Source organism: Phyllostomus discolor, chromosome 2 (genome assembly GCF_004126475.2).
Source record: "Phyllostomus discolor isolate MPI-MPIP mPhyDis1 chromosome 2, mPhyDis1.pri.v3, whole genome shotgun sequence".
NCBI classification, from domain to species: domain Eukaryota; kingdom Metazoa; phylum Chordata; class Mammalia; order Chiroptera; family Phyllostomidae; genus Phyllostomus; species Phyllostomus discolor.
In genome coordinates this window covers 103,113,609-103,139,877 of record NC_040904.2, presented here as the reverse complement: position 1 = coordinate 103,139,877, position 26,269 = coordinate 103,113,609, and the positions used below count along the sequence as shown (strand labels likewise).

General features: G+C 39.2%; 1 protein-coding gene across 1 annotated transcript in view; it reads left to right on the top strand.

The window, feature by feature from the left end:
- Positions 1 to 3,603: 3,603 nt before the first annotated feature.
- The window catches only part of ROPN1 (rhophilin associated tail protein 1), a 31,838-nt gene continuing 9,172 nt past the window's right edge, over positions 3,604 to 26,269 (top strand). The window contains exons 1-2 of the mRNA XM_028504949.2: positions 3,604 to 3,822; positions 25,081 to 25,208. Coding sequence (XP_028360750.1) covers positions 25,093 to 25,208 — 116 coding nt within the window. The 5' untranslated portion in view covers positions 3,604 to 3,822; positions 25,081 to 25,092. The remainder of the gene's footprint in view (positions 3,823 to 25,080; positions 25,209 to 26,269) is intronic.

Below are 26,269 nucleotides of genomic sequence, written 5' to 3'. Positions count from 1 at the left end.
TTTTTCTCTAATTTATTTAAGGTACAAGAATAAAACCAGCTGAGGATAATGCCAAAGATTTAGTGTGAGCAACTGCAAGGATGGGATTGCTATTTGCTTATACAGGGAAGACTAGAGGTGTTGGTTTGAAAAGGAATACCAGGAGCACAGTTTGAGACATGTGAAGTTTAAGAGGCCTCTTGGACACCAGGTGGCACTATCAAGTAGAGTGTTGGATATTCTAGTGTGGAGTTCAGAGAAAAATTGAGATTAGAAATATAAATATAGTTATCTAAAACATGAGACTAGATGAGATTAAAAGGGGGTTGGGGGAGCCCTGGCTGGTATGGCTCAGTTGGTTGGAGCATCATCTGGTTGGGGAACATACCTAGGTTGCAGGTTCCATCCCTGGTCCACTGCGGGTCCTCAGTCTGGGTGAGTGTAGAGCCAACCAACTGATGCTTCTTTTCCACATGGATATTTCTGTTTCTCTCTCTCTCTCTCTCAAAAAAAAAAAAAAAAAAGAGAGGCAAATGAAAAAAATGCCCTTGGGCAAACATAAAAAATTTTTTTAAAAAAGGTGGGTGAGGAAGCAAGCATGGACAGAGAAGTCCAGGGATAAATCCCAGGACACTCCAATATTAAGGTATCAGGGAGAGAGGAAGAACCAGTGTCTTAGTTTTGGCAGCTATGGCAATATACCTTAGACTGGGTAGCTAAACAACAAATTTATTTTTTTCAGTTTCAGAGGCTGGGAAGCCCAAGATCAATGTGCTGGCAGATTGAGTCCTTGTGGGGGCCTACATTAAGGTTTGTAGACTGCCACCTCTCAATGTATCCTCACACATCATAGAGAGAAAATTCTAGTCTCTCCCACTTCCTTTAAGGACACACTAATCCCATTATTAAGACTAACCCTCAGGTGGCAAACACAAGGCCCACTGGCTGAATCCGACCCTCCACCTTGTTTTATCTGGCCTGGCACCTTATTTCTACTTGGTGGAAGCACGAAGTTCTCCCTTAACTATTAAGGAGTAGTTACATTTATACAGTCCTAAATTACACTCAGCCCTTTGGAGGCAACCTCGAGGCTGATGCAGCCCCCAGTGAAAATGAGTTTCACACCCCTGATAGACTGTCTATCCCCTTGACCTCATCCAAACTTACACCTCTCAAAAGTCCTACCTCTAAATACCAGCACATTGGGGATTGCAGCTCCAACATGTGAAAGCGGTAGGGGTTGGGGGCCACAAAAACGTTCAGTACACAGCAACCAGAAAATGAGAAATGAGAAGTACCAGAAATGGGGCAAATCTGGAGAGGAATGTAGTGGAGAAATTATAGTGTGTTTGTATATCGATGGGAATGAGAGAAAAATTAAACAAAACATATACAGTCAATTTTCAATTACACAAGAAAGTAGAAATAGAGTGCCCTATTTTGATGGGCTTACTTAAAAAATTTTATGTAATATCTAAAACATGTAAAAGAGTATGTGTAAGCTCTGAAACAGAATGGACACCCACACAACCACCATCCACACCAAGAGCAAGACCACCGCCAATCGTATCTGTCCCTGTGCTCCTCCTCCTTCTACCCTCCTGCCTCTCAGAATTTTGCGATTATCATTTCTTTGTAATGTCATCCCCTTCAGTATATTCTGTTGCATTTATTAACTGATAGATTAGGGATAACTTCACCTCTGCTTCTCAACCTGGCCTCCTGCAGGTAGATCAGACCTTTGGTCAGACAGTATCACGAAATTCCCTTTTTACATTTAACCTGCCACACTAAAAGTCTGTTTTTCATCTTCCATCTCCAACTGGCCACTGATTCACTGGAAATGCCCATTCTTTTACATGAAGATCATTATTATCCATTCCTGTTTCACTTTGTAGGAAAGCAGGAAGAGACCAGCATACCTTCTTCCCTCTTGCACAAATGGAACAGTCCCCAGTGGCCTTTTTCTCCTGGAAGATACACCTGCAGCCCTCAAACCTCTAGTCTCCCCCCTCTAGTCCTGTGGCACACCCTGCCAAACAGGTGCCTACACCAATGTTTGGAGACCCCACCAGAGAAGGCTCTGGAAGGCACCTGATTAGATTTCTTTCACCCTAGAATTGCCTGTGGGCTAGTGGCCATACCCAGATCATATAGAACTCTCCAGGTGTGCAATGACCTGCAAGAGTCTGACAAATGCCAACTGACTGTGCCCTTTACAAATGGATGGCGGTAGGCTCTGAAAAGCCCTCTGCATACATAAACCAAAAACCCAGCTTCCCCCCACCCTTGTTCACTGATGCTTGAAATTGCTTTAGGGAGAGACAACGGCTTTCATCTCACAACTAGAGAAACCTTTGATGGCCCTGGATGAACTCACTGATTTAGACAAGTGCACAATACTGTATAAATGGATTGAAGGATTGGATGGTACAATGGGTACCTTAAAAACACCTAGCTGGGTGGCTCATTTGGTTGGAGGGTCATCCTGTACACCAAAAAGGTTGCAGGTTTAAGCCCCAGGTCAGGGCACATATACCTAGGTTGTGGGTTGGATCCCCAATAAGTGCATTTTCGAGAGGCAACCAATAGATGTTTCTCTCTCGCAAAGATGTTTCCTTCTCTCTGCACCTTCTCTGTATAAAATCAATAAACATATCCTCAGGAGAGGATTTTTTTAAAGGGTGTAAAGTGACAAAGGATGTACCAGAGAAGGATGGGGACATCCTTGAGAGCTTAAAAAAGCAAAATCTTAAAATCATTAGACCTAGAGTCCTATTTGGCCCTACTGCCATCTGTTCATCCATAGGCAAGTTACTCAAAGTTTTGAGCCTGTTTCTTATTTCTAAAACGAAGGTAAATATCTACCTCCAGAATTACTGGGACACTTTGATGCCATTGTGCATGGTGAATATTTTCCTTCTTTCTCTGTTGCTTCAGGCATCTGGAGCTCTATTCCTAACCACAGTAACTCCATTCTCTTTCTTAGCATTATAGATAACGAGAGTGAGGAATCTAGAACCACCAAATGTGGGTTCAAATACTAACTCTATCATTTGCTGTGATCTCGGGCAAGTTACTTTACCACTCTGCCGTTTCCTTGTCTGTCAATGAAGATATTAATAGTTCCTGCCTTAGGGGTGGTCGTAAGGATTAAACGAGTTAATAGGCGTCATATACTTAAGAATCATTCTGGCGTGCATATACACACACAGAACCCGTACTGCAAGAAACGCTTGCTATTCTTATTCCTAAGGACTTCTCACCTGCCCACCTTCCACAAACCAAAAGATCATTTTAAGCTCTTCCACTTCCGCTCTGTAATGTACAAAAGTCCACTGTAAATTGCCACACATCCCCACAGGTTTCCTAATGCCCCCAGCCCCATCCTTAAACGGCCAGTCTATCTGGTCCTCCCACCACAAGCAAGCACTCTCAGCTGTTCCCAGTCTTTCTTAAGGACGCCCTGGCGCGACTTTGCGGAGGCAGACCTTGCAGGAGGTTGTAGGCCCAGGGGGCGTGGCAGAGTGAGACGGATGGGCGGGGCAGGGTGGGCGGAGCGGGAGGAAGGCTCTGTGACGTTCGCCCCCGCCCCTCCGCCGCGGTTGCCTGGCAACACAGCTAGCGTCATGGTTGCCAGGCGAAAGCTAACCTCTAACAAAGCCGGGTCTCGCTCCACCTCTTCTGTCGCTCCAAGCCAAGGCCGGTACCGCCCTTGCCCAAGTTCTACTGCTTTCCCTCTGCCAAGGGTGCCAGGCACCGAATCTCTCGCCGTACTTCCCACCTGAGGAAGGCACCAGGTGTCAGCTGGTGTCAGACAGCTTATTTGGGAGCGAACCTCAGGTAGCAACCCCGAAAGGGAAATGGAGGGAGGGGGCAGCGGCGAGCTCCCCCGGGGGCTGCGTGGGTCTAAGGAAAGAATCCTGCTCATGAGCCCACCTGGATTCTGAATCCTTGTCGGCAGAACAAGAGGAGAGGGTTATGGTCTTTAAGAGAATATGACCATGGGTGATTTTGGCTCCCTGCCCTTACTATATCTGTATTCATGCACCAAGAACTACTATTTGTGATTGCTTACACAGAGAACAATGATTTGGAAACATAACAGAATCTGGGATCAGAGCCCCTGACTTCACTGACTGGCCAAACCTCTTCTTTTTCTTCTGTAACGTGGATATAAGAATACCTGGGGCAGGCGGGGGGGGGGGGGGGGGCGATGGGGAGGGGACTGGGGTTGTCATGAGGACTAATGAGCATGACTAGCACTTTATAAACAGCTATCATTGATTCATTTTCCTGTGATTTATTTTCCTAACATTTTTTTGAGCACTGACTATATTCCAGGCACCAGGCTAAGCACTGGGAATTCTATAGTGAACAGAAACTGAGCGTTCCTGCCCTGAAGTTTACAGTCCATTGGGAGAGGCAGGTATTAATCAAAGAATCATGCATGTAGTTTAAAATTAGAGCTAAATGCTGGTGAGGAGAGTTAGGTAAGTGGTGCTCTGAGAAGATATAATGAAACTAACGGAGAGCTCAGGGAAAGCTGAGCTGAGATCTGAAAAACCTGTGAAAAGGTGGTGAGTGTGTTCTAAGCAATGGTAACCATGTGTCCAAAACCCACCACCTCCTATTCCAAACCCAAACAAGTCCATGCAGTTACTTGGTCTTAGGTTCCAAGAGCTGCTCATAGACACTACCTCTGGGATTCCAGCATCTGGAGCCTTTGATTCATGTAATTGGAGCCCCTCCTTTGTATAACTGAAGCCCTGTTTAGCTCACACCAATAAAACCAAATGAAAGATTCCAGAAACGAATCTATATTCCATATGTGATAAGACCTATATTCTTTAACACTCAGCATGTAAGTGTTGGCCATGATTCTGATTGGGAATGAGTTTTAAAAAGGAAATCAGTTGAATTTAAGAGCAGGAGATGAGGGGGCTAGAACGGACGATTGAGGAGGGCCTACCATACTGAAAGCTTTAAGAATGGAAAAGAACTTTACAAAAAACATCATTTTCATGAAATGCTAAGCTAAAATGGACTTTTCCCCACTTCTTTTATCTGAAATGAACAAATGGTTCATATTACTCAAAGGCATAAAAGTTGGGCTTTGGGGGTTCTCCAACCTAAGGAGCCTATAATTTTAAGTCTCTATGGTTCAAAAGGACATAGACCTCCTGACAGTACATGGGAACAGGGGAGGAGAATTTGACCTGCTCGTCCTTCAGTATTCTCCATTTCTACTGTGGTGCCACCATCTACCCAGTCACCCAAACTTAAAAAGTGGGGAGTCACCCTAAACTCTCATCTCTCCTCTTCTTTCTCCTCCAGCGGCTACAAGTCCTATAGCTCCTGTCTCTCCTATCCCTCCCTCCCCATTGCAACTGCTTTTCAAGGCAACAGTGTTTGAGAGTTGTTACCAAAAGTACTTCCATATTCTCCTAGCCAGAATCCCTGCCTGAAGCTTCAGTACACTCCCTTTCCTGTCAGTCAATGCCTATTTTAGAGTTCAACAAAGAGAAAGAAATCATATAACAAATTTAACAAAGAAAGTTCAATATAAAGAATTTTAACTATAATGGGATTGGAGTAGTAGAAGATTGGTTAGTAAGACATAAAGAGCTTGTATAGATACAAGGAGCAACCACAACCCTTGAGACAGATCACCCCAAAAAGAGACAACCTTCTAAGAGCTTGTTGCAGAGGGTGTGATCACATGTCATTGGGTGGCAGAGAAATTGCTGAGATTCCAAGGAGGCAAAAAACTCTCTGGGGTGCCAGACAAGCCATTCATGAAAAGGGGACTGGCTTCACTCTGCTTCAGCCTGCTACAAAGCTTCCCAAGAGAGGTGCTAAGGAAGCTGGGAACTGCTGGCAACTGTACAGCAGTCAGGCACTGAAAGAGATCACATACTGCAGATGCTGGAGAAACTGTGCACTGCAGGATACTAGCACTGGAGGAATTGCATGTTCCCAGGACTTACGAAAGGAGTACATCTGTGAACCCACAGACAAACCCCTTCCTCTTCTGGCATCCTTCTAGCGCCCTCTCCTGAGGAAGCTGAACATTATGCCCACTGACAAAATGAGAAATATTTTAAGGGTCTAGTTCTCTTTTGCTGAGGAGGCAATGCAGGGTGAATTTGGAGAAGAGGCACTAAACTGATAACTGGAGCATCAAGGTAAAATCAAAATCTGATTTTATGACTATAGTGCTTAAATTCTCTGGTGGCTCCTATTGCACTTAATAAAAAGTTCAAAAGCCTTACCTTGGCATGCCAGGCCTTTTATATTCTGAACTTGGGCTGTGTTTTTAGCCTTAGGCCCAAATACTCTCCTTTTGTCCACTTTAGCCATCCATAACTAATCATAGTTCCCCGAATTCGCCATGTTCTCTGACACCTCCACACCTTTGTCTAAGTAGTCTTAGCCACCAAGAATTCCCTCCTTGCTCTCATCAGTAAACAGATGCTTATTAAGTACCTGCTGTGTACCTGGCACTGCTCTGGGGGCTGAGAATATAGCAATGAACAAACCAGCCTTCCTCAAGCCTCTGTTCAAATATCATAACTCTTTGGGAAGTATTTTCTGATCTCCTCTTACCTTTAGCTAAGTTAGATTCCTTACCTAGGAGATTCTGTTCACCTATATCTATACAGACTTGTTGATACATATTATTAAACTCTGTTTTAATCACTGATTTTTCTTCTGTCAGTCTCTTCCAGTAGCCTGGGAGCTGTCTGAGGGCAGGGTGTGTGACTCATGTATTTCTATATCCCAGTATCCAGCACTATTCCTGACACATAAGTTTTGTTAGATTAAATTGCCCATGACCACATAATGAGTAAGAGATAGGCCCAGGACCAGAATCCTGGTGTCCTGCCTTATAGTCAAGAGTGCTTCTTAAGTACAGCTTAATCCACCCTATGGGATCTATTGGAAAAGACAAATCAATGTTGAACATCATCAGGAATGGTAATAGAAATAGGACAGAAGCATAGCCTTCATTTTGTATTGGAAACTAAGGTACACTCACCCTTCAGAACCCTTTTATACATTGAGTCCTTAGATCATGGAAAAGCTGCAATGAAATCAGAAGTAGAGAGGCTAAGTAAATGGATGAAAACGATGTGGGGGTATTCTTACACTTTACTCTGAAAAATGAAGACTTGTATGCACTTATGAAAGATAAGGTTAAGGTGACCCCAGATTTGTATACGAGATTCCCAAATTAGGGGACATGTGACAGAGCTTTAGGAAGCATGGTTAACATGGCAGTCTGTAAATGGTAGCCTTGGGTTTGTGGACCATGATGTGAATGTAGGGGAAATCATTGAAATACAAGCATGGCTAAGTTAAGATAAATCAAAAGAGGTTCACTTGTTAAATAATAAATGTAGAACTCATAACTTCCAAGAGGTGGTACTAGCATGATATTCAAGCAATTTTGGGAAATTTACTAACAACAGAGCCAAAAGCTCTACTAAAAAAAAAAGGTGGGAAGACAAGGTCAGGTAGGACTACTTTTAGCAATTTTGTTGTTGACATCCAAAACTGAGTTGGCTTGATCATGGGCTGGCTCAAGATAAAAAAAAAGATCCAGACTTCTGTTAAATAAAGTTGGAGAGGTAAGATAATATGAGTAAGACAATTGTGGAGAGCTTGAAAGTCAGATAGGGCATCATTTTGATAAGAAAAAAGATGTGTAATTGCCTTATTCAGAGAGGGGCAGTATGGTGCAGTGTGGAAAGAGCAATGAGGTAGACCTGAGTTCTTGGTTAAACTCTAACAGAAACTGTTATCTTGTGCCAAACACTTCACTTATTTGTAAATCAATTCTGTCATTTGTAAATTGAAGATACTGAACTATATTGTAAGTCAAAGTAAGCCCCTTCTTTAAAAAAAAAAAAACGAAAAAGAAAAGGTATCCTTTTTATTTTCCTGACAGATTTTTTTTTTTTTAATTCATCAGGACTGAAGTGGGGAATGGAAGAGAAGGATTAATCAAAAATGGCTATGATATATCAGACTAATGCAATTGAAAGAGTTAAAGACATTTGTTTTGGATGCTTTTATGGGAAAGGGGAACTATACAGTAGGTAGCTGGTGGGTATGACTGCATGGTTGAAAGTTTACAACTGGAGATTTGGGAGTCACCACCATGAAGCTCTAGTTAAATCCTAAAACAAAACAAAACAAAACAAAACAAAACAAAACAACAACAACAACAAAAAGCATTTCTACTTCCAGCTAGAAAATAGTAGGTTGCAGCAGTTCCAGACTCCCACTGCAACAACTACAAAAAATCTAGAAAAAAAATTTTTAGGAACATTGTGAAGACATCAGAGAGCTTTAGAAACAATGAGGACTAGATTAAAATTTCTAGCGTGGAGAGTCCTTCCAAGGTGGGCTGATGATCACAAGCCATTTTCTTCCCTGGGGACATTTGCCAACTTTGGATGTAGACTCAGGATTGTGTTTGACCCTTGCAGAAAGACTTTACGATGGAGTAGTCAAACATCACTGGCATGACAGGTTAGAAATTTAATGCATCCAAACACTTTTACACAATGTCTGACATAGTTAAAAAGGACAAGGCATGCATAGAAGCAAGGAAAGTGTGTCTAGAATCAAGAGGAAAAAAGATATTGGGGAGGAGATCCACAGGTAGGTTCAACCAGTGGAGTTATCAGACATTGACCCTAAACTAACTAGATATAATATGTTCAAGGAAATCAAGGGAAGAGATGCATAAATGGACAAAGAATTTCAACACAGAAATTACATCTTATTAAAATCTCTGATATTCTAGAACACAAAATACAGTATCTAAAATTAAGAATTCATTGAATAGCCCTGGCTGGTGTTCCTCAGTTGTTTGGAGTGTCATCCCATAATTGAAAGGTTGTGGGTTTGATTCTCAGTCAGGGGATATACCTAACTTGTGAGTTCAGTCCCCGGTCTGGGTTTATATGAGAGGTAACTGATTGATGCTTCCCTCTCTCATTGATGCTTCTCTTTCTCCCTTCCTCTCTCTCTCCCTTCCTCTCTCCCTAAAAGCAGCAGAAAAAAAGATGTCCTCGCATGAGGAAAAAAAATAATTCATTGAACAGGTTTAACAGCAGCCTGGACAGCAGAAAATATGGTTAGTGAATTTAAAAGGGAGATCTACAGAAAATATCCAAACTGAACAACAGATGGAAAAAATGGAAAAACAAAACAGAGTATACGGCCTAAAATAGATATAATCAGTACCCCAGGAGGTCAGGAGAGAGGTCATAGAGTCCCAGAATGTAAGGGTAAGGTTAGTATTTGTAGAAGTATTTGTAGTATTTGTTCTCTTTTCCTACTGGAAAGGAGAACACATGGGCTAAAGGAAGTGAGAAAAAATGAATATTGACTGTTTAAAAATAACTTCATATGTCAACAATAATGTATGTAGAAATAACTGGTAATCATACAAAGGGTGGGAGAAGAATATTGAGTTAAATTGTTATAAGGTTATTTTTATTATTCATGAAGTGAAACTATTATGGTAGACTTAATAAATTAAGAATGTGAATTGTAATCGTTAGGGTAATCAGTAAAGAAATAATAAAAGAATATATAACTAAAAAAAGCTAATAGAAGAGAAAAATTAGAATAGTAAAAAAAAATATTTGGCTGCTTTAAAAAGACTAAAAAACAAATTAAGAAAATAATCCCATTTACAAGTGTAACAGAAAGCATAAAATACATGGGAATAAATTTAACCACAGATGTGAAGGACATGTACTTTTAAGAAACAAATGACAGAAAACAAGTTTTTTTTAAAAAACCATATCAGTATTTATACTAAATGTAAATGGACTATATAATCCAATTGACAGAAAAAAATTTCAGAGGGTTGTTTCTTAAAGTTGTTTACAAAAGACACATGAACAAAAGGATACAAAAATATTGGGGAGAAAAGTTTGGAAAAATGTATACCTTGCAAAAATTAAACAAAACAACTAGCAAATCAAGTTGACTTTAAAGAAGTAAAACTGGGCATAAAGAGGAACAATAAAACAATAAAAGGGTTAATTCAATAGGAAGATTTAAAAAACTTAAATATGTATGCACCTAATAACAGAGCTTGAAAATTTATCAAGCAACAATTGACAAAACTAAAAGAATAAACAAAACCAATCCATAAGAATCTATGCACCCCAATGTTCATAGCAGCACAATTTATAATAGCCAAGTGCTGGAAGCAACCTAAGTGCCCATCAGTAAATGAATGGATCAAAAACCTATGATACATTTACACAATGGAATTCTATGCAGCAGAGAGAAAGAAGGAGCTCCTACCCTTTGCAACAGCTTGGATGGAGCTGGAGAGCATTATGCTAAGTGAAATATGCCAGGCAGTGAAAGACAAATACCATATGATCTCACCGTTAAGTGGAACCTAATCAACAAAAAAAACAAGCAAGCAAAATATAACCAGAGACATTGAAATTAAGAACAAACTGACAGTAACCAGAGGGGAGGTGGGCAGGGATAATGGGGGGAAAGAGGGAAGGTATTTCAAGAACAACTATAAAGGATACATGGATAAAACCAAGGGGGCATGGAAGCAGAGGAGGGAGGTAGGGATGGCTGGGGTGGGGGGAAGGGGTGGCGGGTAAATGCAGACTACTGTACTTGAACAACAATAAAATAATTTTTAAAAAGAAAATAGTATTATGAAGAAAGCTTTGAAAGATAATATCATGCTTGATTCTCTTACTGAAGTGACTCTGCATATTTAATGACTCTGCTTTATAGTTCAGTTATTATAAAATAACCTAGTTCCACTAGATTCCATATGTTTTAAGTATATTTTATTGATTATGCTATTACAGTTTTCTCAATTTCCCCCTTTATTTCCCCCCTGCCCTGCATCCCCCAACCCTTCACCATTCCCACCCTCTTAGTTCATGTCCATGGGTTGTACATATAAGTTCTTTGACTTCTCTGTTTCCTACATCATTTTTCTCTCTCCCTGTCTATTTTATGCCTACAAATCATGCTTCTTCTTCCCTGTGCCTTTTCTCCCCTATTCCTCCCCTCCCCTCCCCACTGAAAACCCTCCATGTGATGCCCATTTCTCTGATTCTGTTCCTGTTCTAGTTGCTTGCTTAGTTTTTGTTTTCATTGTTTTTCTTTTTTTAGGTTCATTTGTTGGCAGTTGTGAGTTTGTTGTCATTTTACTGTTTATAATTCTTGATCTTCTTCAATTTCTTAGATAAGTCCTTTTAACATTTCATATAATAAGGGCTTGGTGATAATGAACTCCTTGAACTTGACTTTATGTGGGAAGCACTTTATCTGCCCTTCCATTCCAAATGATAGCTATTCTGGCTAGAGTGATCTTGGATGTAGGTCCTTGCCTTTCATGACTTTGAATACTTCTTTCCAGCCCCTTCTTGCCTGCAAGATTTCTTTGGAGAAATCAGCTGACAGTCTTACAGTAACTTCTTTGTAGGTAATGCTCTCCTTTCCTCTTGCTGCTTTTAAGATTCTCTCTTTATCTTTAATCTTGGGTAATGTAATTGTGATGTGCCTTGGTGTGTTTCTCCTTGGGTCCAACTTCTTTGAGACTCTCTGGACTTCCTAGAAATCCTGGAAGTCTATTTCCTTCACCAGATTGGGGAAGTTTTCCTTTATTATTTGTTCAAATAAGTTTTCAGTTTCTTGCTGTTATTCTTCTCCTTCTGGCACCCCTATAATTTGGATATTGGAACATTTGAAGTTGTCCCAGAGGTTCCTAAGCCTCTCTTCATCTTTTTGAATTCTTGTTTCTTCATTCTGTTCCAGTTCGATGTTTATTTCTTCCTTGTTCCATATCACTGATTTGAGTCCTGGTTTCCTTCCTATCACTGCTGGTTCCCTGAATATTTTTCTTTATTTCACTTTGGGTGTCTTTCATTTGTTCTTTCACTGTTTGACCAAGCTCAATCAGTTCTGTGAGCATTTTGATTACCAGGGCTTTAAATTGTCCATCAGATAGGTTGGCTATTTCCTTATCACTTAGCTCTTTTTCTGGAGTTTTGCTGTGTTCTTTCATTTGGGCCCTATTTCTTCGTCTCCGCACACAGGTCTGGTTGGTCTGGTTCACTGTTTCTTTAATTCCTTGGTTGTCAGAGTTCCATGCAGTTTGATTTTCTGGCATTTCTGGTTGTTTATTGATTTTAGATTGGTTGTTGTCCTCCTTTTGGTTGTGCAAAGAAGCAAAGGGCTTCTACCTACGCCTCCATCTTGGCTGGAACTCAGATTCCATATGTTTTTATTCTAAAATGGATATTATATTTATAAAATTCAAAAGCATTCCTTAACATATTTTTGTAAATGCTAAAAAATAAACAAAACCACCTCAGAGATGTTTTTAACACACCTATCTCAGTAACCAATAGAGTTATCAGACAAAAAAGTAAAGTATATAGAAGATTTGAACTTCATAATTAAACCTCTTGACATATATAGAACATGGCACCCAACAACTTCAGAGGAAATATTCTTTTTAGGTATACATAGAACATTTACCAAAATTTATAAAAACTATTTGAGAGAAAAAATATAGAGAGTATAAAACAAGCAGCCAGTGGCTAAACTTTAGAAAATTCTTTGACAAAGTGATGGTAGAGACAAAAATGAACAAAACAGAAAGGAAAAAGGAATAGCAGAGACTTAGGACAAGCAAGACTTTATAACCATTATCCAATGGTACATGATGTTTCATGAGAGAGTGACCAGTTTCTCAAATGCAAAACAGAATACCAAGAAGTGTTATGGGGGAAATCACTAGATTTAGCAGCCCTTGAGGCTTTAATGACAATTGTATTTGTGAAAGCAGTTTCAGGACAATCATCAGGATGGAAACTTTATAAGGGGTTAAAGGAGGAGGAATCATGTGGGAAAAGAGTCAGTCCTTAGAGCAGTTGGGAAGTTTGAAAAAGAGAATTAGACCAAAGGAAAGACAGTAAGGGTAAAAAAAAAAAAAGAGAGAGAGAGAGAGAGAATCAGACTGTACCTATTGGATGGAAAAGAAGGTGCCAGGGAGGTAGAAACAATGACATTTTCTGGAGAATGTAGAGGGGTACCAGTCAAAGTCTGTTGCTCAGGTCTTGGACAAGGCAAAAACTAAACGCTCAAGAAGTAGGGGAAAGAATATAAGATCAAAGAAGTAGATTGAAGTAGGCAAAGTTTGGCTGTGTGAATTCATTTCTACATCCTTGATCTCAGGTAGGAAATGACTGCAGCTACTGAGAGTGAGGATGATAGTTGAGGGGGATGCAGGCTTGAAGGAAAAGTCATTCAATGGAGATTAAATAAGAATCAGAATTGTTTTGTTGGAGAATGGCAACCATCACTGTGGAAGTAGGAAGAGCTAGAGAGTAGCAGTGGTGCAAGGTTGGAATATGCTGCACTAGATGATATTGTAAAGATTACCACTATGTTATTGTCTTATAAACTAAAAATAGAGTGAGGCCTAAGGAACAAACTGCATCCAAAATGATTGTCAATTAAATGAAGCCTAACTTGATATAAGCCTATTTTCTGGTTCTTCAACTTTCTCAGGTTATCTCAACCTTAGAATCACATGACAATCTTAAAATTTGTTTATGCTTTGTTTGTTTATAGGTGTCAGATTCTTTTTTAAAAATATATTTTATTAATTATGCTGTTACAGTTGTCCCATTCCTCCCTTCATTCCCCTCCACCCTGCACACCCTCTCCCACCCACATTCCCCCACTTTAGTTCATGTCCATGTGTCATAAGGTCTTTAGCTTTTACATTTCCCATACTATTCTTGCCCTCCCCCTGTCTATTTTCTACCTACCATCTATGCTGCTTATTCTACATACCTTTTCCCCCTCTCTCCTCCTCTCACTCCCCTGTTGCTAACTCTCCAAGTGATTTCCATTTCTGTGGTTCTGTTCCTGTTCTAGTTGTTTGCTTAGTTTGTTTTTGTTTTTGTTTAGGTGTGGTTGTTAATTATTGAGAGTTTGCTGTCATTGTACTATACATGTTTTTTATCTTCTTTTTCTTAGATAAGTCCCTTTAACATTTCATAAAATAAGGACTTGGTGATGATGAACTCCTTTAACTTGACCATATCTGAGAAGCACTTATTTGCCCTTCCATTCTAAATGAAAGCTTTGCTGGATAGAGCAATCTTGGATGTAGGTCCTTGCCTTTCATGACTTGGAATACTTCTTTCCAGCCCCTTCTTGCCTGCAAGGTCTCTTTTGAGAAATCAGCTGACAGTCTGATGGGAACGCCTTTGTAGGTTACTTATCTCCTTACTTATCTCTCCTTATCTCTTGCTGCTTCTAGGATTCTCTCTTTCATTTTTACCTTGGCTAATGTAATTATGATGTGCCTTGGTGTGTTCCTCCTTGGGCCCAACTTCTTTGGGACTCTCTGAGCTTCCTGGACTTCCTGGAAGTCTATTTCCTTTGCCAGATTGGGGAAGTTCTCCTTTATTATTTGTTCAAATAACTTTTCCACTTGTTGCTCTTCCTCTTCCCCTTCTGGTACCCCTATAAGTTGGATGTTGAAATATTTAAAGATGTCCTGGAGGTTCCTAAGCCTCTCCTCATTTTTTTGAATTCTTGTTTCTTCATTCTTTTCTGTTTGATTATTTCTTTCTTCCTTCTGGTCCACTCCATTGATTTGAGTTCCAGTTTCCTTCCCATCACCATTGGTTCCCTGTGCATTTTCCTTCATTTCACTTAGCATAGCCTTCACTTTTGTATCTAATTTGCAACTAAATTCAACCAATTCTGTGGGCATCCTGATCACCAGTGCTTTGAACTGTGCATTTGATAGGTTGGCTATCTCTTGGTCGCTTGTATTTGCTGTGGATCTGTGATCTGTTCTTCTGTTTGGGCCATTTGTTTTTTTGTCTTGTCACGCCTGTTATACACATGAGGAGTGGAGCCTTAGGTGTTCACCAGGGCAGAGCAACCCAGTCACTGGGTTGTGATGCTGTATGTGGGGGCCAGAATCTGAGAGGGAACAATAGCACCTGCTCCACTCTCTGTTGGACTCCAGTCCCCTCTGTCACTTCCCCCAAGCAAACTGGGCCTTTCTGGTGCTAATTTCCATGTGGGCGGGCTTGTGCATGTTCTTGGACCCCATGGGTCTCTCCAACGAAATCTCCTGTGAGGCTGGGAGTCTCTCCTGTGGGGTGAAAACACCCCACAGGTGTTTTCAATCAGTGTCCCGAGGCTCTATTTCCCTGGTGCTGGGACCCTGAGTTTCGAGGTCTGTCTCACTCCCCATTTTCACCTGGTTTATCTGCGCGCAAATGTGGGACCACCCAGTCAGCCAGCCACCTTGTGCACAGTGCCTTGCTTCACAATCACCACCTTGCTGGGTCTGCCTGTTGCCACCCTGTGCCTGGGGTCTGCTAGCCGCTGCCTGTATGCCCAGGGTCTGCCCGCTGTGGCCTTGCACACCCAGGATGCCTTATGCACCCAGTGCCACCGCTTTTCATGCTGGGACCCCTCTCTGCCTGGCTGCTGGACTCCACCCTTCCTACTGGTCTGGATGAATGCGTCTATTTTAACTCCTTGGTTATTTGACTTCCATACAGCTCAATTTTCTGTCAGTTCTGGTTGTTATTTTGTTTCTAAATTGTTTTTGTCCTTATTTTGGTTGTGCAAGGAGGCACAGTGTGTCTACCTAGGCCTCCATCTTGGCCGCAGGTTTATAGGTGTCAGATTCTTAAAGGCCCCTCTCCCTCTACCAACCCCAGAAGCAATTTCAATTCTCTTGAGGGAATCCTAGTTTCTACTTATAAACTAATACAAAGTTACATTGTTTTACCATGCTGTTTCAGTAAGAGAGTTAGTGAGCGGTTAGCTAGGTGCTCTTATTTCCTTGGCTTGTATTTTCTTTAGAAAGTACGAAGTGTCTTTGGTCTGTGTGATATTATATGAACTCTGCAATCAAAATTTCTCTGTAATCAAAAGAAATTCATCTGCTTTGATAATTTGTCTCAAACTTCCTTCCTGGCTTCTAATCAATACTATAGTTGAGTTGTTTAAATTAGAAGTTAATTGTTCCTTTAACAACTAGTTTTTTACAGTTCACCTTCTAATGAACATTTTTTAATGATATAAATCTCAGATTTCACCAGAAATTTATTTCAATAACCACCAGCATCTCTTTTATAACACGTAGTGTTAAAAGACTGAAACAAAACTTAGACATTTTTCAACAGAAGTACTTGTCACTGCACCAGCAGGCTTCCCCAACCTTTTTCATATCATGGCACAGAGACAGAATATTTGTGAAGCACACCAGGGTGAACTGCAGGGTACTGGTGGTGCATATGGTGCTTATGAAAAGTTCAGTATATATATTTATATAATTACAATAAAAAATAAAACACAGAATAAGAGTGAGGATATTTAATGCTTGATTTATTTAAACATTTAATATTTTTAATAATGTACTTACTGTTTTAATGGAGAAATCAAGCTTGCTCTCTTATTGTGCATTTGCTTTATACTGTTTTGTGTTAAGATGACTACATGTAGTTCCTGATCAAAACATCCAAGTGCTGTTCTCTTCAGTTCTTGTAGTCACCATTGGTGAGAAAGGTGGCCCCACAGATGGATCTTTGCAAATGGTAGAAGGCTATTTATTGATTTTTCTCCAATTGGCAGAAACTTCTTTCTCACTATTAACCAGAATTTGGATAATTTCTCTCTTCTTTCATTGAAATTATTAATGTAATATGAATGGATTTCTAATGTATTTGAATTTTTGCATGTCATGTATTTCCAAATAATGTGACACTTAACAGATGTTTGCTATTCATCTTCTTTAAGACCAAAGTTAGACTATCAGTTAAACTCCCCCACTGAACTAATTCTGACCTCACCTTTCCTTGGAATTCATGAGCATTGCTGGTATACTTCATTATATTTTCACACATTCCTTACAATTTTGATGAAATTCATTCTAGTGCTCAAAAAAATGTTACACCAATTTTGTAAAGACAATAAATTCTCCTCACCAACTCTTCAATAAGAATCATTATTTTTAAAAAATTCCTCTTCTAGGTCCTAACCTCCAGAAAAAAAACCTTTTCTTTTGCTGGTACCTTGGTAGGAAACATCAGACTCTTTCTTCACTTAAAGCCAAAAATAGACTGACTAAGCCATTGCAGCTTGGATTTTATTAGTAACATCCTTTAATGCGTAATTCACATCTGCAGGCAAATGCATGGATGAGAGTCTGTGTGAACAAACCAGTGTCTTATTGCATGTTAGGTGTTCAGACCATGGAGAACAGACAAGAAGTGAAACCTTCCCACCTTCTTGTCATCACAGCTTTCTCACACGTACAGAAACTGTTGTGCTTGGATAACCCAGAAAATCTGATTTGTTTTAAAGTATATAAAGTGCCTCAAATACTTCATCCTGAGTAGTTTATTTTGGTAATTTTTGGCAAAGCATATTCTTCCAAGCATTCCTCTTAAAGGATTCTGACTAGTGCTGTTAACCAAACACTGTCACTAACATCTGCAGATTCATCATTCTGCAAGGAAGTGCTCTGATTAATTAGTCTCCTAGAGAGTGTCATCAGTGCATTTTCTTAGTATTACTCCAGAGTAGCACTTCTCTTAGTTCCTTTACTTAATTTAGTTCCTAATGTCATTTCCCAGGCAGGTTAGTAAATGAGTGATTCTGTAATTGTAAGAGACATTTTGGCTTTAGTTCTTAATTATGTGACCTTGTAATTAGCTTCTTGAACCCAATCTGATGTCAACTACTGTTGTGGTTATAAATATGGTTGCACACGGTTCCACAAACACTGGTTTTCAATGTGTGGTTTTGGGAACTTCCAAGGATCCTTGAGACTTTGGTGGGTTAGGAGTATGTGAAGTTAAAACTATTTTGGTAGTTATACAAAGACATTATATGTCTTTCTCACTCTCTTTTTCTTAAGACTGTACAATGGAGTTTTCCAGAAGTTACATGATGTGTGATATCACAACAGATTGAATGCAAAGCAGATATGAGAATCTAGCTGTTTTCTGTTAAGCCAGACACTAAAAGATTTGCAAAAATATGAAACAATGTCTCAGTTCTCATTAAGGATTTTTTTGTTTCTGAAAACTAGTATTTTTCAAAAAATTACATTAACTTATGTTAACAAGTAAAAAAATTATTTTTGTTTTAAATAAATAAAAACTTTAAAATTTCTAAAATGATAAATATTGATAGATATAATGCACATTAACAAAAGTTCTTTAGGGTCTTCATTAACTTTTTTTAAAAGATTTTATTTATTTATTTACAGAGAGTGGGGAAGAGGGGAGAAACCGAGTGTGAGAAACATCAATTGGTTGCCTCTGCTCCTCCTCTTCGGTCCAGGCTAGGACCGAACCCACAACCCAGGCATGTGCTTTGACAAGGAATAGAACTGGTGTCCTCTTGCTTTGTGGGATGATGCCCAACCAATTGAGCCACACCAGTCAGGGCCTAAATAGCTTTTAAGAATGTAGAGGGGTGCTGAGGCCCAAAACTTTAAGAATTACTGTCTTAAGACATTCTCTGTATAATATAGATATTTTCTATTAAGTTTCTGGCATAATTTACCTGGCACCATTGTTTTTTTCATTTGATAACTTTTCAATGATAATAAGTTATTTAGGCAGAGCAAGGAAAAAATGATCAAGGCAAACACATCCAAATTCAAAATAACCTTCAGTATATTGCCTAATAAGTGACTTAACTTTATATATATATATATTAACTTTATATATTTTTAACTTTATATTTTTAAGGACATATGTCTTATGAATCTCCAAAAAGTATTCAACTATAATCGGATAGTTAAAATCATTAATATTTAGATTTGAATTATACTTCATGGTAGGAAGACAAGTAACATGTAAAGTACTTAAAGAGACATAGGCATTTCTGACTATAATAAATCAATATTCAAAGGAAATAAGGTCCATCTTCTTAAGCTATTTTAAATCATAAAGTTTTTGAAAAAGTAAGTATTTGATAAGGGGGAATTTTGGAAGTGTTATCATTTAATTTAATAACTGAAATGCTAGCTTTTCATAAAATATAAATAATCCTTGTACTCAAGTATGGTTAAAATATTTTGAAAAGTGTTTTTCATAAGATTTTTTAAAGATTTTATCTATTCATTTTTAGAGAAAGGAAGAGAAGGAGAGAAATATCAATGTGTGGTTGCCTCTTGCATACCCCTTACTGGGGACCTGGCCTGCAACTTAGGCCTGTGCCCTGACTGGGAATTGAACAGCAACCCTTTGGTTTGCAGCCTCCACTCAATCCACTGAGTTACACCAGCCAGGGTGTTTTTCATAAGATTTAAAGATTGAAGTTTTCTTTATTGAACCAATTAAATTATTTTCCATTATTATTTGTTTTTAGAAGCAAACATTATTTATTTCTATAAACAAATAATGCCATTATAAAATCAATTAAGAATCAGATTTTGGATATTTTGCATCAAAAGCCAAAAATAAATATACACATACACATAAAATATCACAATTTAAAAAAAATACTCACCCAAGGATATGTTTATTGATTTTAGAGAGGGGGAAGAGAGAGCGAGAGGGAGAGAAAGATCAGTGTGAGAGAGAAGCATCCATCGGTTGCTTCTTGTACTCACCGCAATCAGGTGAGTACAAGACCCACAACCTAGGCATGTGTCCTGGGAATCAAACACACAACCCTTCAGTTTATGAGATGGTGCTAAAACCAACTGAGCCACACTGGCCAGGGCTCAAATCATAATTTTAAAAATGAACAAAATCAACTATATTTTGATGAAAGCACATATACCTTCTTTATTGGGAGAAAATAATGTGAAAAATAAGAGCAAATAAAAGAACTAAATATTTGAAACACCTATTCATGCCGTGGCTGGTGTGGCTCAGTGGGTTGAGTGCCAGCCTACAAACTGAGAAAGGTTGCTGCTTCAATTTCCTGTCCAGGGCACATACCTGGGTGTGGGCTATGTGGGGGGCCTGCAAGAGGCAGCCAATGAATGTTTCTCTCACACATCAATATTTCTTCCCCTCTCTTTTTCTCTCCTTTTCCCTCTCTCTAAAAATAAAACCTTTTAAAAAAAGAAACACATATTCACAAAAGATTATAACTGATAATACATTGCAATTAAAACAATAATCAGAATTATGGTTTTAACATGATGGTCAAAGGGGAAAACCATCTATAAGCATCTTTAATGGTGGGAGCTTTGCATAAAACCTTAAGAACACAAACAATAATTACTGAAATCTCGAAGTTTACTGACTGATCCAAGCAGTATCCAAGTGTACTTTCAACTACTTTAAATTTGTGAATGGTTGTAAAATGGTTGTAAATTTTGTATCACTATAAAAATGTTTACAACCACCGATCTCTGGGGCACACCTCTAACCTATTCTGCCATGACCGCTTGTGGGAAGCTCAGCTTTAGAAATCTATAAAAGGTAGAATATATCACAAATAATGTTTGGTCATACTCAAGTCTCCTAGCAGGGCCTGTGGCACAGTATGGACTCAAGACAAACCTTGAGGGTGTGCAGGGTTTGAAGAGATGAAAAGGAAGAGGAAACCAGAATTAGCATCCTGAGGAAGAGAGAAAAGCATGATTGTTAACAATGGAAGAGAAAGTCCTAACCTTTGAATGGACACTTCCTTGGAAAGAGGCCATAGTAAACTTTGTGCTGGAAATTTGTGTTAGTAAGTGCTAGCAGAAAATTTATAGTTGAAAATCATGTGTATAAAATCATGAGGAACCTTGAAAGTCAGGATATAATTGCCTTAAGAGAGGGCTCTCTAACCTATTAACAACAGTGTAGAAGATATATCTAGACACAGTGACCAAGATAGACCAGAGAATGACCGGAGACAAGGATACCAGCTAAGAGACTGCACAATAGGTGGCCAGGAGCTGAATCAAAGTAAAAGGAGTAGAACTAGAGAAGGGAGGATATTTCAAAGGAAATATCAATGGGATTTAGTGACAGATTCAACAGATTGAAGAGAATGGATGGTCCTAGGGATGTGATGCCAAATGACTGAGAAAATGGTGACAGTGTGTTCAGGAACAAATCTGGGACTCAGCTGGGAGAGGGAGAATACATTTTTGGGGAGATGTGTCCTTGAGGTAGGAGGAAGTGTGGAATGGATGTCAGCAAAGTTTTGTAATAGATGAAGCTGTGAGAGCATGTGAGCTCTCCAAGAAGGGCAGCAGAAAGACATGAGCTCAGAATGCTGAAGACCCAACTTTGGGAAGATTGTGAACTCTGGTTTAGAAGAAGGAAGGAGGAAGAAAAGTTATGGTGACAGAGGAGGTAAGGAAAATAATAAAGCAAGAATGGTGTCTACCATCAAATAAAGAGAAAGTCCCGAGAGGGACAGGACAGTCAGGTTGAACAGGGTACTGCCCACCTCCGACTATGTGTTCAAATCCCACCTCTGTCACTTATTAATTACATGCCATTTCAAACGTTTTTCTCTCTCTCTTAGTTTATCATTTGTAAAATGCTGATAATATCAGCTACCTCATAAGGATATTTTAAGGGTTAAGTGAGAATATGTATACAAAATACTTAACATGGTATCTGGCACAGGTCAGAAGTTAACAGATATAATTCGTGACTTTTAAGGAAATAATAGAATGGCGAGAGCAGAAAAAGTTGCAAGAAATTAAAGAAGAACTGAACATTGAGAAAGGACAATAAATAGGTATGGAGAATTTACATGGATAGGGATTCCTTGGCCAAAAATGATGAGAGACCACAGAACAGTTGCTAGAAGAGGTAATGGGGTGAAGTAAAGATTTTATTTGTCTAGTCTATGGTGAGCAAGGGTATTCAGTATTAGTGTTGTCATGGAAGCCTATTTCATTAGGATTGGTTTTTTTTTTTTTCTTTTTCATTTACATGAGGCCATCTGAGCCTTCAGAATAGAAATCAAAGAATTGCACAACTGAAAGACCCTGTCAAAATATATGTGAACAGTTAAAGCGTACAGCCCTTGTGAAAAAAAAAAAACAGTATGACAGGTCTTCAAAAAATTAAAACTAGAATTACCATCTGATCCCACTTCTGAGTATATTACCCAAAAGAATTAAAAGCCAGAATTCAAAGAGATATTTGTATACCCATGTTCATAGCAGCAATATTCACAATAGCAAGAAGATTGAAATAACCCAAATGTTCAACAACAGATGAATGTATAAACAAAATGTGGTGCTTACATACAATGTGATATTATTCTGCTTTAAAAGGAAAGGAAATTCTGACACATGCTACAGCATGGATGAACCCTGAACACATTATGCTAAGTGAAATAATCCAGATACAAAAGAACAAGTATTTTACAATTCTACTTATATGAGGTTCCTAGGGTACTCAAGTTCATAAAGACAGAAAACAGAATGGTGGTTGCCAGGGTTTCAGGGGAGGGGAAATAGAGAATTATTATTTTAATGGATAAAGAGTTTTCAGTTTGTGAAAATGAAAAAAGTTCTGGAGACGGATGGTGGTGATGGTTGCACAACAATGTGAATGTACTCAATGCCACTGAACTACACACTTAAGAATGGTTAAAGCTATGAACTTTATGTTGTGTATATTTTACCAGATTTAAAAAATAAATACATTTGCCGACAATGTGAACAAAATAAGGCAATGCCCTTTGCTAAATAAAATATATTGAAAACTTACCAGAGACAATCAACTTGTATTAATAATTTTTAAATTGTGAAATATTTTGTACATACAAAATAAAATGTATAATGTAAATAGGCATAAAAGTAGTGAAACAAACATGTAGGCAGCCACCAATGAGCTGAAAACAGAGAACATCACTAATAGTGTTGGGACCCCTGTTGCATCTTTCTGATGACATCCCTCTCCTTCCCTGACACAGATAAGAGCCATTTTGAATTTGTGTTTTATCATTTGTTACTCTTTATTATAATATTGTGACAAATGTATGCAACCCTAAACAGTATATTGCCTTTCCAGCCAGCGTCCTGAGTTTCATACACAGTCATGTCTGTAGCTGTCCTCCCATGAACTGAAGCTTTCCTCATGATGTAGTGACTCTTTTAATTCCTAATAAGGCCTTTTGCCTTCAAGTCTCTTTTGTCTGGTATTAACATGTCTATGTTAACTTTATTTTGGTTATCACTTGCCTATTTAATTATATGTCCTTTTACCTACAGTGTTTCCTTGTCCTTACATCATTTCAAATGTGCCTATAGCTGAATTTTTAAAAAATACACTCTGGTAATTTCTGTATCACTGTTTCTTTCCTTCCTTCCTTCCTTCCTTCTAATATATATGGATTCTTTTCTATCATGTTATTTATCTACTTTTCCTATGTATTTCCCTCTCCTTTCTTACTTCTTTTTGATTGATCAAGTTTTGTTTTGCTATTGTTGTTCCTAATTCTTTACCTCTTCTTTCCTAGTTTGGTGGTGATATTACTTTTATAGTAATTACCTTTGAAATTTTACTGTGCATAGTTGATTTTTTACAAACTCTAAAATTAATATTTTCATGCTCTTCTTCTTCCAAATAAAAGAACATAAAGTAAAAGATAATGGAGTACCAGTAAACTGAGGCCTCTTTAATGTTTTGTCTTGCAATTTTCCAACCAGGCTGGTAGGTGGTATAATTATTTTTTAGATTTTATTTATTTTTAGAGAGAGGGGAAGGGAGGGAGAAAGAAAGGGAGAGAAACATCAATATGTGGTTCCCTCTTGTGCACCCCCTACTGGGGACCTGGCCTGCAACCCAGACATGTGCCCTGACTGGGAATCAAACCAGTGACTCTGATTTCTAGGCCCATGCTCAATCCACAGAGCTGCACAGCTAGTGCTGGTTTGTGGTATAAATTTAACCTGTAGACTTAGTTTATGGCTACAGATTTGTAGGAGACTATCTTGCCCCAATGGAATCAAATTTCTATGTTACTTCCCCCTGCCAATAGGCAGATATTCTCAGTCCCACCCTTTCACACTAAGGGTGTGTGAACTTTGGAGGGTCTCAAATTGGAGGGGGGACAGTGGCATGAGAGTCCTTCATTTCGGCTGTTTACATTTTGGGGACCCCAGATCTGGTTTGTTCCCAACTTGCCTGGCCATTTGTCTGAAAGGTTCAAGTTCCTGGCATCAACACTTGCCCCTAATTTTGTCATTTGCTTACCATTCTGTTTCTACTTTACTCACTTTATTTGAACAATTGCTGATTTCCCTCATTTTCTTGCAACTTAACAAGGCAATTTGAAAGGTATTGCTTGCTGGGATCTGTCTACATCTAGGCGTTTCTTGAGGAAGGGCTTTTCAGAATACCTAGACTCTTTCTATACTAAATGCAGACAAAATCTTTTAATATGTTGTTTGTGCATAGAGTGTGTATGAATTTTCATATTTTGTTCCAAAATGTCCTAAAACTTTTTGACTAAAATGTATGAGTTTTCTCTTTTACAATTAGAGTAGATAAGTACATACAGATGTAAAGAGAGATGCTCATCAAATGACTACTTAATGCTTATTTTTATTTGTAAATAACCTAATGCAAAATAATAGAGGATTCACAGAATACATTTTGCTCCACTCTTAGTTGGCCAATAAGAGTTGCACAGCATGGAAGATGTTCATGATATGCTGTGCAGTTAATAAGCTGTTTTGTATGACCCCATTTTGATGTATACAAATAAATATTTACATTGATAATATTCTGGAAGGAGATGACCAATATTTGGGCTGATATCACTAGAAGATTTTTTTTGCTTATTTCTTGTTGATCTCTACTTTTTAATTGAAAGAGTATTCTGTATGTTCTTTATTATTAAAGGGCAGAATTATTTGCAACAAAAAGCAAGGATTAGTAAAACCACATCCTAACTTCAGAGCTGTGGAACAATAGAATGCATCTGCCTGGTAGGGTAGTGAACTCCCCAGTACTGAGAGTGTCAAAGAGGCTGGGTACCCTCCTGTCCAGGATTCCTGTCACTTTATGATTCAAAGTTTCCCATTTTGTTTATTTTTTTCTTTGCCAATAGGCCAACCAATCAATGCCTCAGACGGATAAGCAAATATGCATTCCCCCGGAGCTGCCTGAATTGCTGAAGCAATTTACCAAAGCTGCCATTCGGACCCAGCCACAGGATCTCATCCAGTGGGCTGCTGAGTACGTATTCCTTTCTCACCTCCAGCCCTGGTTTCCATTGGAGGTGGAGATAGGGGCTGGAGGAGGGAAGGTCTTGGAAGACTGTGAGGAGGTTGTCATGCTGCACCCTGGGAGTTGGGACTGATTAGTGTAATCTTTGTGATGTTCAACTCTCTCATTTCTTTGATGCTTTAAACTCTACACATAAATCCATCCAACTGGGTGGAGATGAGATGCCCTTAAGCAAACCAGGCTGAGCAATAGGACACCAGGGCAACAGGTAAAGTGTCCCAGGGCAATCAGTAAGTCAGATTATTACCTCACGTCAAGACAGGCACACTCCACCCATCCCTGCACCCCAGTCCACTCTCCCAGGGGAAAGAAAAGTTCAGAATCCTGGAACTTGGCTGGGCTTTGCCCTGTGTAAAGCCTGGCCTCAGTCTCTGGCGTCACCACTAGGTGACAGCAGTGCACCTAGGGGAAGGTTGTGATCAGCTCACAGAATGAATTAATTGTAGGACTAGTACAAGTTGGTTAATTCCTTTCCTGAGACTCCTTCCTCCATTGCTATTAAAACTTGATCTTGCCCAACCAGTGACCTTTTGTATTTTGTCATTGGGGAAATTGTTATTCTCTTTCCTGTTTCTTTGAACTGACTCGTCCACACAGTATATATTACATCCTGGAGAAATGAGGCAAAACAGAGTTATAAGGACTTGGAGAGCACCTGGCCTGGCTGAAAACTGTGTACTTCAAATGCAGGCACCCTCTGTCAGGAGGGACCCCCAGAGGCTGCTCCATGGAAGGAGTTTACACAATGGCTGCTGGCCAGATTGAAATAACTTTGTACAGAAAGCCTCTCAGCTTTGAAATTGCTTTTTAGACAAAGTGCCTCCTGGAAACTGGGGAACTGGGACTTGGAGCAGGAGTTGGGAGCTAACCAGACCTCCCAGATGATTTTCAAGCTGTTTTTGCTGTTTGATGACCTCCGTAGTAGCTTTCCAGTGGGAAAGGGGAGTAAGAGAAGCTGATGATCCGAGCTGGTGGGTTGGGGGAAGGGAGAGGGTAAGGTTGAGTAGGTG